This window comes from Eschrichtius robustus, chromosome 2, assembly GCF_028021215.1.
Source record: "Eschrichtius robustus isolate mEscRob2 chromosome 2, mEscRob2.pri, whole genome shotgun sequence".
In the NCBI taxonomy this organism is placed as follows: Eukaryota; Metazoa; Chordata; class Mammalia; order Artiodactyla; family Eschrichtiidae; genus Eschrichtius; species Eschrichtius robustus.
The window spans coordinates 130405680-130421560 of record NC_090825.1 but is presented as its reverse complement, the minus strand read 5'-3'; the positions used below and the strand labels follow the sequence as shown (position 1 = coordinate 130421560).

Genomic DNA, 15881 nt, shown 5'->3' with positions numbered 1-15881 from the left:
CATTCGGCTCGCAGAAGAGCATTCCAGAGCCAACACAATGGATCCAAGAACCAGGCTCGTGGGGCTCTCAACGATAACCTCCCACGTCCGTCCGGGGAAGAGCGTGGACTCACCCGAGGTCAGAGGATGGCAAGGCAGCAGGAGGGAGCCTCGGGCTGTGAGCTCTGCTCTGTTCGAGGGAGACACCTGGGCTGGAACCCTGTTTCCATCACTTCCCAGCTGTGTGGTCCCGGATACGTCATGGAAACTCTCTGCTCATTTTCTTACCTTTAATGTCATTTAATCACCATGACACGACGAAGGAATGCTGACTGTGCTCATTTTAGGAGAAGGCAGAGCTGGGCCTGGGAATCAGGGGTCCAGTTCCCAATCACACACTCTCTCCAACTCAAGGGAGAGGCCCCTAGGGTCTCCATAATGTGACCCCTTCCTGGGAAGGCCCTGAGTTCAATACCCACCCCCTCTGTGGGCATCTCACCTTTGCCCCCACAGCAGGAAGGCAGAGGACCCAACTGCGAAAGGCAACAGATCACAGGCACCAGCGGAAAGCAAAGCTTTAGGGCCCCAGAGAGTCCCTGTGGCCCACTGCAGAGGGATCTGCAAAATGCACGGCCCATCCCAGATGCCAATCCCAGACTCTGAGCTGTCTGCATCTGACACGGCGCCATTATTAACAGGCACCAGAGTCCCCCGGGGAGAGCTGGCTGGCAACCTGGGGAAGCTGCAGCTAAACACACTCCCCAGGAATAGACGTTCGAAGCGCTCCTGGGGGGAAAGGAGTAAGCACCAGGGGAGGAAGGCGAGGTCTGCCTCCTGGGGGTGCTGACAAGCTGGGGACATGGGCGGAGAGGAGAGATTTCCCTGCTGGATTCTCAGCAGGATCTGTTGAATACATGGCTCCTTGGCCCACCCCAGACTGGCCCAAGCAGGCTCCTTGGGCACGGGTCCTGGAGCCTCCACCGTTACCAGGCTCCTCAGGGACGCCGAAGCGCCCCGCAGTTCCAGAAGAACCATTCCCCGAGGCCAGGCTTCCTGCACTCGGCCAGCAGTCACCGAGCACCCACACATCATTCACTCACTCACCTGCTCCTTCGGTCCCTCAGCAAATACTTTGGGCAGTCAAGAGAGGGTGACTGGGATGGAGGTTCCTTCAGGAGCAGACAGGCTGGACAGATCAAAAACGATGACTACACTGCATGTTTTCATAAGGGGCTCTGCACCCCTGAGGAGAGACAGCTGTCCCAGCAGGAGTAAGTCAGGTTTAGGGGCAAGATGGCAGGGAAGAAGGGTGTCAGAGGCAAGGGAGCAGCATGTGTGGAGGTCCAGAGGCTCACAGAACACACAGACAGGGGCAGGGAGGGAGAAGCAGAAAGAAAGATAGGACCATGCCTTCCTGGAAAGGCCTCTGGTCTAAATGGGCAGAGAAAGCCGGGGGCTCAGGGGAACTAAAGCAGGGTGAGAGACCCCTGGGGGCTAGAGTGACCAAAGAATACTTCCTGGAAGCGGCAAAGAATATTGCCTAGAAGGATGCAGAGGATTTGTGTTCTCTCCTCGGGGAGGAAGTAGGTGGGCACCCCCAATGATTGATTCAGATTCCAAAGAGTCAGGGAGCGGGGTACAAAGAGCAGCCTGTGCCATGAGGCCAACTACCTATCCTCCACCTTCCAGACAAAGACAATATAAGCATCCCTCCCTACCCCCACCACAGGGAGGCCAAGAAAAATAGACCCCTACTCTAAGCCAGGCACTGCCCACAAGCAGCAGCACTACCACACTCAGTGAGCGCTTTCTGTACCAGGCCTGGTGCTCAGGGTCTCACCCACAGTGACTCACCCAACCCTCAGAATGCCCACCCCCAGAGTTAACATTATGCCCATTTTACAGGCCAAGAATTCCAGGCACAGAGGTCAAGTGACTTGCCCAAGGCCAGAGATCTGAACCAGGCAGTGTAGCTCCAAAGCCAAAGCCCTACACGTTGCTCCACAGTGTCTCAATCTAGTGAGATTGGGGAGTCGCTATGCCAATGGGGCTTCGGCAGGGGTGGGGTGAAGGTTCCTCTTCAAGGTCACCAAATGACCTTGCGGGCTCACGGAGGAAGTTCAGTCTTAGAGCAATGGTCACTCCCCTCTGTGCAGACATCTGGGCTCCTATGGCACCCTCGCAGGAGGGGTGGAGGGGCGGTGTGGAAAGCAGGGTCTTTCTCCCGCCTCAGCGCTGGGTCAGAGACTCACAGGCTCAAATACCAGCTCCACAACCACACGCTGTGCGTCCTTGGGCCATCCTTGGGCAAATACCTGTACCTCTGTGAGCCTCCACTCCCTCACTGGCTCCCACCTGTCTATAATTGTGAGTATTTAACAAGACATACAGGTAAAGGCCTTATGAGTCCAATGCCTAGCAGAATAAATGCTAAATAAATGGTAGCTGCTATTATTATTGACATTACCATCTTACCATCTACATCATCATCTTTCTTGTTAGTGTCATTTCATACTGTGGCTTTTATCATCTAGGAAATCTGAAGACCATTCAGCATCTGAAGCTCAGAATTTTCTCAAAACCAAAGAGAAGGAAGAAATGGGCCTGCTTTTCCCCTTCCCTCTCCTATCTATACTCAGCAGAGGGCAGCAAACAGGAACCATCCAAAGATAAGAGGAGAGAGACACATGGAGAGAAAGCTACACACTCATAAATACACACCCACCCACCACAGCAAGCGGAATTGTTTAGCTTCCTCTAGCTTCCAAAGTATGAACACTCCGCCTCCTCCAGCTAAGAAGGGCCAGGCAGAAAAAAACTCGAAGCTGAAGAGACAGAAGTTCTTTTTCAGCTTGAGACAAATTTTCAACGAACTGCCTTTTAATGGGGGGTGGAGGAGTGGGGGAGAGGGACAGCTCTCAGGACACCTGTGAGGGGAAAGGAGGCGGCAGCAGAACTCATAAGATTAAATAAAAGCAGCTTTTAACTGCTCCTTATCTTAACCCTCCACTTACCCTGTGCTGGAAGCATTTGCGCCCGGGCTTTCCCCACGGGGACACTGAGGCCCACAGAGTGAATCATCTCAGCCAGGGGTGGCAGAGCTGGGATGAGGATACGGACCTCCAGGCTGCAGGTTCAGTAACTAAAACTGAGTCCAAGATGGCAAAGAGGTTTTATCTCAAGGCCCAGGTCTGATGCCCAGCAGTGACTGCCCGGGACACTGTGTCAGCAGGATTCTGGAGTGGACATTTGTTGGCTTCATCCCTAGATTTCATTTCCCCTCCTCCCCATGAGAGCATCCAGATTTTTCTCCTGGAACCTGCTCTTCCTATGATTTGGGTGGCCTGACCCCACCCCTAGCTGCAGGGTGGGTTAGGTCAATCAGCATAGCTCATCCTCCTGACAAGTGTGAATGGTTAGATACAAACTGGGCCAGTAACACCTAAGGAGTCTCGCTAGAGTTTATAGGAAACAAGTTTCCACTCTCTTATAAAGAAGGTACCAGAAGAAGCAGACTCTCTCCTGTAGGATCTGGGTGTGGATACAAGGTGAGAAAGAGCCTCAACCATTTCTTGCTACCTTGGGGGCTCAGTCTACGATGTGAACCTCTAGAACATACCACACCTGAAGTCCACTGCAGTTACAGGAGTTAATATATTCCCTTACTCAGTTCAGCCTACGTGGCTTAATTCCTTCTGTTAACTGCAACTGAGAGAATCTGAGGTGGCTCTTAGACTCAGATTGGCTCTGTCTGCCACGGGGAGCAGTAATGGTGCCACACGCTATGCATCCTTTTAATTCCTCTATTGCCCTGCTGGATCCCATTGCCACCTTAAAATTTAATACATTTCACTTGCTTTAAAACTGTAAAAATTTGGAAAGAAAATTTACAAAAATAGATCTGCAAAAAAGCCCGGTAAGTTCCAGCAGATAATCGGTCTCGATACGTACTGGCCTCCAAAACTGGGAGTGATAATCTTGGCTCATGAGGGATATAATCGTAGAGAAGGATCAAATATTAGGATGTGAAGGGGAAAAACATGCATGGTGAGACAGAGCAAGAACTTGGAGAAGAACTGGGCTCTGGTCTGCCTCCCTCCCTCTGAGAACTGATTTCCCCTCTCCTGGGCCTCAGTTTTCGTATCTACTACATGAGGGGCTTGGACTAGATAACTTCTGTAGCACCCTTCCTGCTCTGACACGCCTAGATCCTATAGCAAACATGTTCTGACTGTCTTCCAAGTGCGAAGGCTTAAGCTATGTGCTAGAGGAGGATGTGGTTTCTACGCCAAGACATTTCCGGGACGAGAGGCCACGATGCACTCCTTAGCCACAGGAACTCAGGCATGTATAGCCTACCTCCTTTCCTGGGCATAAGGACAATGGTTCTCTGAGAAGCAGGACTCAAATTATTTAAGTCTTCCTGGGGGCATCGGGGGCAAGGGGGCATCAGCTCTTCCCTTGCTGGCTCTGACACATACATGACATACAGTCAGATATATGCATGATACAGAGCCCACTGCAAACACCTTGTGAGCATTTAGCTGCCACGGGACACATTTCTGGCTGCCAAGTTTGCCTCAGGGTGTCTTTTAGTGATGAGATCCTGATGCCATCTCTGTGTAAGAGCTGACTGTGGACAAGGTACAATTAGCAAGCAAGATGGTTATCCTTTAAATGGGCCTTTGCTTTAAATTCCTGATTCCATTCTTCGTTATCATGTCACTGGAGCCAACAGATTAAAGGCTGAACACAGCCTGAGAGAAGGCATTAGAGTATAAGCATATCCCTAAGTAGTGGTCTCATCACAAGGTAGATATAGCGGCCTGTTTAAACACACTTCTGCTATCCAGGCCTTTCCAACACAAGCTTCCAAACTCACAGAACCCCAGGATGCTGGAGTTGGGAAAGTCCTAACAAAGTATCTATCCCCTACAGTGCAAATAAGATTCAACATGCCATTAACTCCACTTGAGTAGCAGTGTTGAGAAACAGAAGGAGGCCAAGTTTGGGCTTCGAGGGAAAGTGATTGATTAGCAATGTCTGCCCTGGCCAGGGGAGGGGGAAGCACTCTTCTGACACACATTTACCTTTCTCCTTCTGACACACATTTACCTTTCTCCTTCTGAATCTAAGCCCTCACTTCACAGGTGGAGAATCTAAGGCCCAGAGGGGTTAAACCACTTTCCTGAGGTCACACAGTGAGTTCAGGGCAAGAGAGTAAACTAAAACCCAGGCCTCTGTTCCCAGACCTTTCTCAGTTGGGCTCCCTAGGAAACTGCAAGCCTAGGATGAAAAAAGAATGCAGGAAGTCAGATTTGCTCAGGTAAATCAACAACCCTTTCCCAGTGGCATCAGATTTCAGTTGGGCAAGCAGACAAAGAAGTGATTAGCAATCTAAAGGATCCCAACCCCTCTGTAGAAAATTAAACAAATCATTCCATGGCTACATTTCTGTGGTACTTAACTTCCTGATGGGTAAGGCTCTGCCACCAGGAAGAATAAAAAAACGGGGCGGGGGGAGGGAAGTACTGATTTCTGGATGTTCTAAGAACAAAGTTCAGCTCTGACACGATGAGAAAAACTCTTGATATTTGAAAATTAAAGTCGTTGGTATTCCATTATCCCACCAATTTCTATTGCATGCTTGCTATTATCCAATGAAGTCATTTTCACAAGAGATTATGGCTCAGAAATGGGGAGGGACTGCATCACATTTCTTAACACGGGTTCTTAATAGCCAGTTCCCAAGCCTGGAATATGAAACAGACCAGAGAATTAAACCAAGCTGTTAAGCAGATTGGGACTAGAAATGAGAGGCACCCTTCAAATTAAAATGAAGATGGCTTCAAGACTGGCTTTTCTTGCTTGGTTTTGCAACTTTCCAAGAAGCCAGCTGTCCGACCAGATGAATGCTCAAATCCTTGAAGCTTTATGTGTCCTTTACAAATCAGCTGCCCTACCCAGCTCCAGTAGTACACTAAGCATAAACTAGCGTAAATTACACAGACTTACGTTCTAGCAGATGATAAACCCTCTGAATTTAAAATCCTGTATTCTTTAATCCAGTGGAGAAATCAAGGAGTTAAAGGACTAAAACAGTGAGTATGTTACCATCAAGGAAACTTCTCTCAAATCCACAAGGAATATAGTTTTCATTTGGATAAAATCCTGTTGTCCGACTTCCCTCCAGAGCCTCTGCAGTTATTTCTACTCAAAAGATCAATGAGGTGCTCTGGGGTAATTCTCAACAATTACAGGAGTGACAAGCTGAGCTCAGAACTGGTCAGCCCTGTCGAAAGAAGCTCTGTGTGCTTGAGATGCCAGATTCCCCAGATAGCAGCCTGATGTGGTACGTGCACGTTCCAGCACTCTGGGATGAGGGATGGAACACCAGCACTCTGAGAAGTCAGCCTCCTCCCTTGAGGCCAGCTGACATTCAAAAGGACTCGAGGCCAAGCCTAGTGCTGTGCATCTGCAGGAGAGTGAAACAAAAAGGGGCTGTGTGGAAATTTGGCAGGGTGTTCCTGAAAGGCAGCAGATGAATGCTGAATCCTATGGCACCTAGAAGAGCTGATCGTTGGGGAAACAGCTCCATTCTACTGCTCCCAGGAGGCTAAGATATTTTCTTTAAAGCAAGGATCATCAGTTGGCACCCCCTACCACCACCACCAAACCCCTTTACCACTTCTTTCTCCTCTTCCCCTTCATGATATTCCAGAGAAAAAGAAATGAACAAGAACTAGACCTTCCCAGATGAGCCCCTCTGTCCATTTCAGTTAAGGGCTCCGAGCAGCGCCCAGCTGTTGGCTCCCCTCTCTCTCTGCCCAAAAGGCTGCCTTACTCCATCAATCCCCTCTTGCGCAAGTGACTAATTTACTTTGAAAGCTCAGGCCAAACTGGCAGTTAACCTTGACCTTCTCTCTACACATCTGGATCTATAGAAAATGAAAATCAGGATTTCTCTGGCATCCACAGCAAATGAAATACGAGGGCTTTCTCCAGGCAGAGGCAGAATGTCAGGAGCTCTTTCAGAACTGGCTACAGCTATTCCAAAGGAGAGTCTGCACTTGGGCAGGACAATGCCCCCTTGATCTGGGGCTGTGTCCAGTACGGAGTCCTCACAGCTAGGGATGCTACAAGGGGATCCTGCCTCAGGAAAGGAAAAAGAAGTGGCCATTGTCCTCCACATTGGTTCACTGACAGTATCACAGAAAGCTGGAGCTGGACCAGTAACCACATTTTACAGATGGAGAAAGGGAGGCTCAGAGAGGGAGATGGGAGGTGGTCAAGGACACACACAACAAGTTAACAGTAAAGCTGAGGACAGAACCCTGAACTCCTGACCCTGATGCTAGTACAGGGTAGGAACAGATTTCATGAAGGAAAAACCCATATAGATACAGAATTTAAGAGAGGCGTCGAAGTCAACTGTCAGGGTTTGAACCAGGGGTTTAGGAAAGGAGTTGGGGCCTTACTTTCCAAACAGTAGATCTACCAAAAGGATTAACCAGGTCCTCCAGGATGGTTTGCAACAATTACCAGAATGACAGGCTGCCCTCAAACTGGTCAGCCCTGTCGCAAAGAGCCCTCTGTACTCAAGACAGCTGATCCTGGGAAGAGAAAGGAAAACCATCCAAAGTCAGCCTCTTCCCTTATCCGGCCGACCATCAGTCAAGTTCAACCCTGATGCACAACTTATCCACTTCCCACGGGACCGAGAAAATCCCACAAGAGAACCTGAAATGTCCCACTGTGTGAAACAGTTCATGCATATATAGCCTCACTGGCACCTACTGAGCTAGGAGCTAGGACAGTAGAAGTGATGTGACAGAGCTTTTGCTATGAGTCTACATGTACTCCTCTCTCTCTCTCTCTCTCTCTCTCACACACACACACACACACACACACACACAAACACACACAAATGTACATAGGTGAGTTCAGAGGAGGCAAAAATAATTAAGATTTCAGTCTTGGCTGCAAGAAACACAACACCTAATCAGCCTGGACAAGTTCAGAAGGGGTCATGGGTACTCTGAGAAGGGACAGGGGAAGCACCTGATGTTCCATCCTCAGAGCACTGGGCACAAATAGCCTCTGGGGAATTTGAGGGTTCTCCCACCACAGCCCCCACTTCTGGATTCCCAGAAAGTCAAAGGCAGCAGGCCCCTCAAAGACCAGGAGCTCCACCACCATCCCCCAGGGCCTGAAGCTCCAAGGAGAGCGTGATCCTTGCATCCTCCGAGGAATCCACAGGATCTGGGAAAGAAAGACGGCTGGGAAAGAAGGAGGGTGGAGAGGACGAAGGCCCAGGTGTCTCTTTGGGCAGATGGGTAAACAAGAAAAGGAGCTGACCTGAGTAGGAAACATCGTGATCAGCAGGTGGGGGGAAAAGCGGAAAAGACCTGGACACCAAATAGAAGGACCAGCATCTCCAGAAGAAGGAGTCATCCTGGGATACAGGGCTGCAGGATCCTCCAAAAGAGAGGGATGCTGGAAGAGGTGAGGGGACACCAGACAGGGACAGAAAAGAGGATGGCAACCTATGGGAAGAAACAGACCATCACACTGGGCATCAGTTGGTTCGGTTTCGGAATAGCGTAGGACAAATCCTATCCTTCCCTGAGCCTCAATTTTCCCATCTAAAACAATGGGAAGAACCGAGGAGTCTCTGGAGCTAACTCTGAGGAGGCAGACAGGGGCCGATGAAGGAAGGAACCGAAGGCCAGAAGTGAATTCAGGAAGAGCGTGTTTCCAACTGCATGGCAACTGGGGGACTCACCTGTCCGGCCGCCGGGGCCACCGCTGCTCCGGATCCCCCGGGTGTGCCGTCGGGCTGCCGCTCGCGGTACAGCGCCCAGAGCCCCACGTTGGGCAGAAGGACCAGGGCCGCCAGCACCAGCGCCACCGCCTGCAGAAGCCGCTTCTCCTTCCGCCTCATCGGGGCCGGTCAGCCCCGCCGCGCCCCGCCGGCCCCGCCGCGCCGCCCCCAGCTCCGCGCGTCCGCCCGTCCGCCCGGCGGCGGCAGTACCTCAGCAAAGAGAAGCGACCGCGGCGCCGGCCCCGCTCCAACTCCGCGGCACTTCCGCCGCTCGCCGGCCGGGGAGCCGGACTCCGCCACCGCGCCGCCACCGCGGGGGGGGGGTCGCCGCCAACACCGCCGACCCCTAGTCCTGCCGAGCCGCGCGTCCCACCCCGCCTCCTCGGGGTCGGCTGCCGAGAGCCATACGCCGCGAGCCGCGGCCTTCTCTCTGCTCTTTCTGCTCCTCCCGGACGCGGCGAGGGCCCAGTGCAGACCGCTCCCCCCTCTCGGGCCGCGATGGTGCGGCCCGTTCCTCCGCTGCTCCCCCGCCCGCGGGAGCTTTGCGAAAGTCGGGGAGTTGGCAAGTTGGGCGCTAACTGGTGTGGGCAGGGACGCGCTCCCAGGGACCCCAAAGTCCCGCTCGGCCACTTTGGCTGCGGACTCCAGCCGAGAGTTTTCGGGCTCCCCAGGGATATGCAAATCGTGCTGGGGCCCGGCCGGACACTCCGCACCTGGGAGTAGGGCTGTGACTTCCCACCCCCAGAGGGTCGGTCCCGAGGACCTGCGGACCTCCTTTGCCCCCCGGCCCTCGGCGTTCCCAGGCGGGAAAAGGAGCCGCAGCTGCGCTGCACGCGCGAGGTTCTGTGGGCGGGCCCTGGTTTTCTTCCCTCCGAGTTCCTGGCAGTAGGTGTGAATGCCCTCTGTAAACTGGGGTGTGCTGTCCCCCACCCCACCCCGCCACCTGTCTGTTGTCCCTGCCAACCGGCGGGGAGGTGCCCGGAGCTTCTCTGCAGGACTTTTTCTCACGCGAATACAGCCTCCTTGGAGTTGGAATGCCCTCCAGTCCTACGTGTGCCTCTGGGCACTCAGCTCACGGAGCCCTTTCTCGAAACCTTTTGTCGGTTCCTATCTCCTCTTCAGCTACTCAGCAAACTGTGCCAGGCACCGGGATGAAATGAAAATAGGCTCGAGCCCTGACATCTGGGAGCAGAAACATTAAACACATAATCGCATTAGACAAGCGAATGTGTCTATAACCGTGGTGAGGGTTCTGAGGAAGTCGGGCCGTCTGGGCTCTGCGGACGGACCGCCAAGGGGCCCGACTCCGATGGCAATGCCTGTCGCTCCTACAGTGCTCTTCACTTCATTGCTTCCTCTCTGATGCCGAGGGACGACGCGCCCTCTTGGCTGCCTTCCTTTTTGCCATCCCCACATGCGTTCTCTTGATTCTCTGGGTCTCCAGCCCAGCCGCTGACCCCCGTGCCTGGCTAGCTGCTAGGCCCCCAGCCTTGGACCAGCATCCTGACGAGTCCTGCTTCCCAGTGCTTCCAGCTCCAGGGTGAGCAGTGGAGATTCAGTTTTCCGCAATCATAGCTCGGATCTTGACATCTGCTACAAAACCTTCAAAACTCCCATCTTTGGACTTCCCTGGTGGCGCAGTGGTTAAGAATCCGCCTGCCAATGCAGGGGACATGGGTTCGAGCCCTGGTCCGGGAAGATCCCACATGCCGCAGAGCAACTAAGCCCATGAGGCACAACTGCTGAGCCTGCGCCCTAGAGCCCGTGAGCCACAACTACTGAGCCCGTGTGCCACAACTACTGAAGCCCCCGCACCTAGAGCCCGTGCTCTGCATCAAGAGAAGCCACCGCGATGAGGCGCCCGCGCACCAAAGTGAAGAGTAGCCCCCGCTCTCCGCAACTAGAGAAAGCCCACGTGCAAAGAAGACCCAACACAGACATTAATTAATTAATTAAAAAAAAACCCAACTCCCATCACCTAGGCTAGAGCTGATCAAACATTCTCTCCTGCTTTCTGCCCTGCCCTGCTAGTTGCTGGCTGTTTTCCTTCATGTGCTGTGGACCACGCAGCTCCTTCCACCCAGAAAGCCTGCTCTTCTCCATCTCTGTCAGTGGAAACCTGGTCCATCCTCCTATGTCTAGTTGAACTGCCGCCTCCTCCATGAAGTCCTCCAAAACTCCTCCTCAGGGGGCTGCTGTCTTTGGATTTGTCACAGTAGTGCTTACCTTTTATTGAAATACTTACTCTATGCCAGGCACCATGTTAAACCCTTGGCAAGCGTTACCTCTTTTAATGCTCACAGTTACTCTGTGAGGTAAGCGCTTTTCTTATCCTTGTTTGCAAGTGAGATTCAGATTAAAGAAAGCTGCAGCCAGAATGCTCCTGGTTTAACAAAGATCAGGTAAGATCATCCCTCTGGTCAAATCCCTCCAATGGCTTCGCATCTTCCACTGGATTCCTAGAAGGAACTACAAGGTCCTACAAGGCTATTTATGAACAGCCCTCACCCTTTACTCTCTTCATTGTGCCCCAGCCTACTGGCCTTCCTGTTCCTCAGAGCACACCAGGCACATTCCTGCCTCTTGGCCTTTGCACTTGCTATTACCTCTGCCTAGAATACCCACTCTTCCATCCCTAGATCCTAGCCCTATGCCTTTTTAAATTCTTTTATTGTGGTAAAAATACCATTTTAACCATTCAGTGGCATTAAGTACATTCACATTGTTGTGCAGCCATCACCTCTCTCCATTTCTAGAACTTTTTCATCTTCCCAACCTGAAACTCTGTACCCATTTAACACTAACTCCCCAATTCCCACCCCCCCTCCATTCCCCTCAACCCCTGGTAACCACCCACCATTCTGTTTTCTGTCTTTATGAATTTGACTATTGTAGGTACTCCATATAAGTGGAATCATACAATATTAGACCTTTTGTGTCTGGCTTATTTCACTTAGCATAATGTTTTCAAGATTCATCCATGTTGTAGCATGTGTCAGAATTTCACCCTTTTTTAAGATTGAATAATATTCCATTGTATATATATATATATATATATATATATATACGTATTTTGCTTATCCATTCATCCATGGATGGACATTTGGATTATTTTCACCTTTTTGGCTATGGTAAATAATACTGCACTGAATAGCCCTATGAATTTTATCCTGCAGTTGCTGTAGTGTTTCTGTAATTGAATTTCCATCCGGTCTCTTTGACAAAAGTGGAAGTTTCTAGAGGGAAACACAATGTGGCAATACTTTTATGCACCTCCACAGCACCACACACAGTGCTAGAAACAGTAGCTAGAGTGATCCGTTTACAAACACGAGGCTCGCTCTGCTCCTGGGAACTGGCCTACGACTTCCCTTCAAGTTAGAATACTCTATGAGTATCCTTACCACAACCCATGAGGCCCTCAGTGATCTGGCCTGACTTCTAGATTGTGCCCTCTCTCCTTCCCTTATAGTTACACTGATTTTATTGCTATATTCCTCAAATGCACCAGGTTAGTAATGGTCTCAGGGCCTTTGCAAATTTGCTGTGTCATTGCATCTCTTCCTCTAAACCTTTGCGTGCTTCTCTCCCTGCCATCTCTCAGGAACCAAATCAAATGTTCTTTAGAGAGAGCTTCCCTCACCAGCTGATCTATCAATAAAATACCAGAAATCGCCTCCATCATCTCCTTTTGCTTGATTTTTCTTCAGAACAGGTATCATTTTTGGTTTCCCTCTCTGGAATGTGAGCTCCAAGCAAGGAGGAACTTTGTAATTTTTTGTCTTCTGCATTATGCCCTGCCTCTGCTAGCACACACTTCTCTTTTTGTGAATCAGAAAACTGGTGCTCCTTCTAGGTTGAGGAATTTGAAAAAAGGGTGCCCATCTCCCCCTGGGCCAAAGCAGAGCTAGCGGTGCCAGCGCACATGTATTTCAGCTCCTACTCCTGCTCTACCATATGAAGCTAAGCTGTGGCTCCTTCTAGGCCTGGAACACAGTAGGTGCTAAATAATTACCAGTTGAGCGAAGTATAGCAGCTGAGGTCATGTATGGGAAAATCTTCCGTGTCTGTCTCCTCCCCACCCCTTCCAGCTCCCAGGAGGATCCTGCACAAAATTGGATTTGAGCTGTTTCTTATGTCTTACCTGAGTGACTTATTGATCAAAGCTGCACACCAGCCGGTTCAGTCCTCAGTAGAAACTCTAGCCCATGAACCCAGCTTTAACCTCAGGGGTGCACTGGGCATGGGGTGGTGGGGCCCGGGGGTGGGTGTGAGGGATCCTCTCAGTGCTGTATCTCACGCACCAAGACAATACCATTGGAGACATGTGAGCAGCACGTGAACTCAGGCTGTTTTCCTGGGAAAACTGATCTAGTCATCAACTGAAATTGAACAAGAAATGTTGCTTTCATACCCAGACAAAACTGTAATTCGAAAGGATACATGCACCCCTATGTTCATAGCAGCACTATTCACAATAGCCAGGACATGGAAACAACCTCAATGTCCATAGACAGAGGAATGGATAAAGAAGATGTGGCACATATACACAGTGGAATATTACTCAGCCATAAAAATAGAATGAAAGAATGCCATTTGCAGCAACATGGATGGACCTAGAGATTATCATACTAAGTGAAGTAAGAAAGACACAAATACCATATATCACTTATAGGTGGAATCTAAAATACGACACAAATGAACACATCTACGAGACAGAAACAGACTCACAGACAAAGACAACAGACTTGTGGTTGCTGGGGGTAGGGGGTGGGGGAGGGATGGATTGGGAGTTTGGGATTAGCAGATGTAAACTAGTATATATAGGATGGATAAACAACTGGGTCCTACTGTATAGCACAGGGAACTATATTCAATATCCTGTGATAAACCACAATGGAAAAGAATATGAAAAAGAATATATGTGTATAACTGAGTCACTTTGCTGTACAGCAGAAATTAACACAACATTATAAATCAAATGTACTTCAATAAAATTTTTTAAAAATAAAATAAATAAAATTTTTAAAAATTTTTAATAAAAAAATAAAAAGAAATGTTGCTTTCAGAGTGAGCCGTCCTAGGCCTATTGTGGGCATTAAATGAGATAATTCGCATAAAGGGCTTACCACAGATGCTGGCCTAATGTAACTAGTAACTGTGGGTGAAGTAAAAGTCCGGCACCCATAAGAGCACCGAGGAGGGATGAACAGGATTTCAGCTGCATGGCAAAAACCTCCACCTCTGGCCCGAGCCTCTCCGATCTCATCTATCATGCTCCTTGTCACTCCCTCCAAGCCAGCCACGCCCACCTTCTTCCTGGTCCTTGAATGCGTTATGCTCATTCCAGCCCCAAGGCCTCTCTGCCAGGAATGCTGTCTCCCCAGATCTTCCTCCACTGTTGCTCTCTCTCAGCTTTCAGATCTCAGCTTAGACATCCTCTCCTCACAGAGACCCTCCCTGACCACCCACCCAAAGTGCTCTCTTCTGTACTTTCCATCTTGCTGTGTTCTCTTCATAATGCATATCCCTCTTGGTCATAGTTTTATGTATTTGCTTGTTGACTTGTTTATTATTGAGCTCCTCCAAATAGAAGGTCAGCTGCATGGGGCTGAGATCTCAACTGATCTTTCTTGCTCTGTCCCCACGTCCTGGAACATACGTGCCTGGCACATAGAAAGTGTTTAATGCACACATTTGAGGAATGGTAAGTATCTCCTCTCTTCCCCCATCTTCCCATCTTTACTTCCTTTTCTTTCTTTTCTTTTCCTTTATTTTTATGATCTGCTTATTGTCTTGCTCACTCTTCAGTTTTCCACTTGTCATGAGTAACAGGCAGAACTTTCAGTCTCCCCAGGACATCCTTCAGCAAGAAGGGTCAATTGGAAGAGCGGCAACAAGACAGGTGCAGGCCATCAGCCTTCCTGATGAGGATACGAAAACCTTTCCTACTAGACGTCCTTACCTTGGCTTTCTCAGTGTGGTTGGCCCCATTTGTCAAGGTCTCTGCCCTCTGGCTGGTCTGGCCTAGGCCTGAGCTGAGGGGGTGTGAAAGCGGAACGGATCAGCAAGTCAGGAGGTGTTGGCCTGATAATCAGTCTACCTCTAACACTGTTTAACCTTGGCCAAGTCCCTTAGCTACTCTGAGCCTCAGTTTCCTCATACGTTAGACGAGGATAATCGTGACTCTGTAATGAAATCATTTCCAAGCTGGTGAGAGAGAGGTCAGCTTGACTCTAAGGAAAACCCAAGAAACTATGAGTGTTGGACTTCTGCGTGTGTGCAAGCCTGAAGCCTTCTTGCTCCTCCTCTTCTTGGAGATTGTCAAGCTTGTCATACACGCTTAGAGAAGCCTGCCTGAGTTCCCTGAACAGACTAAGCTCCCCTTAGCAGTGCCTTTCCTTAACAGTCACAGTGTTTCCAGTTACAGGGTGATTGTTTGATATCTGTGTCCTCCACTGGACTGTGTCCTCCATTGGCAGATATCATCTTGTTTTTGTACATTTGTTTGTTTGTTTTCCTCCCCAGCGTATCCTCAATGCCTAATACAGTACCTGGCCCAATATAGGTTCTCAACAAACATTTGGGAAATGAATCACTCACCTCTTTAAAACCTGCACTCAGGAAACTCATTAACACTGGTGTCAGTGACCCAAATTGCTCTACCAGGCTGGCCATTTAACAAGGTTCAAACTTCTAAATATAGAGCAAGAGAACCCAAGTCCTGGAGCTGAAGTTTCCCCACATGGCTCTGATAAGCCTGGATCAGTCCAGATTTTGCCCTTCCCTTCCTGTGCAGCTTCAGACCTGTCACTCCAATTCTCTGAGCATCACTTTTATCATTAATGGATCCAGGAATGTATGTGGTAACGGGAATTAGAGCTGTCTAGATAAATATAGAATATGGTTGCGTTAAATAAAGCCTTTGAACCAGTTGCTTGTTGAGGTCTTTTTTAATTCTAAAGTTCTGGGATTCAGTCTTGCAAGGTAGGATGCGAAAAGGGGAGCCAGACATGGTGGTTCAGTCCAGTGTGTGCATTTAGTGGCATTTCACCTCCTGGTTTGAACAAAAAGAAAG

The 15881-nt window shown here is 49.8% G+C and overlaps 1 protein-coding gene across 4 annotated transcripts in view; it reads right to left on the bottom strand.

The window, feature by feature from the left end:
* GALNT10 (polypeptide N-acetylgalactosaminyltransferase 10) overlaps window positions 1-15881 on the bottom strand; it is a 335391-nt gene that overhangs the window by 217208 nt on the left and 102302 nt on the right. For 2 of the 4 annotated variants that reach the window (XM_068536260.1, XM_068536261.1), the window contains exon 1: window positions 8765-9043. The exons of the other annotated variants lie outside the window; for them this stretch is intronic. In XM_068536260.1, coding sequence (XP_068392361.1) covers window positions 8765-8923 — 159 coding nt within the window. In that variant the 5' untranslated portion in view covers window positions 8924-9043. Of the gene's footprint in view, window positions 1-8764; window positions 9044-15881 lie in introns of those variants that run through there. 4 annotated transcript variants of the gene reach the window in all.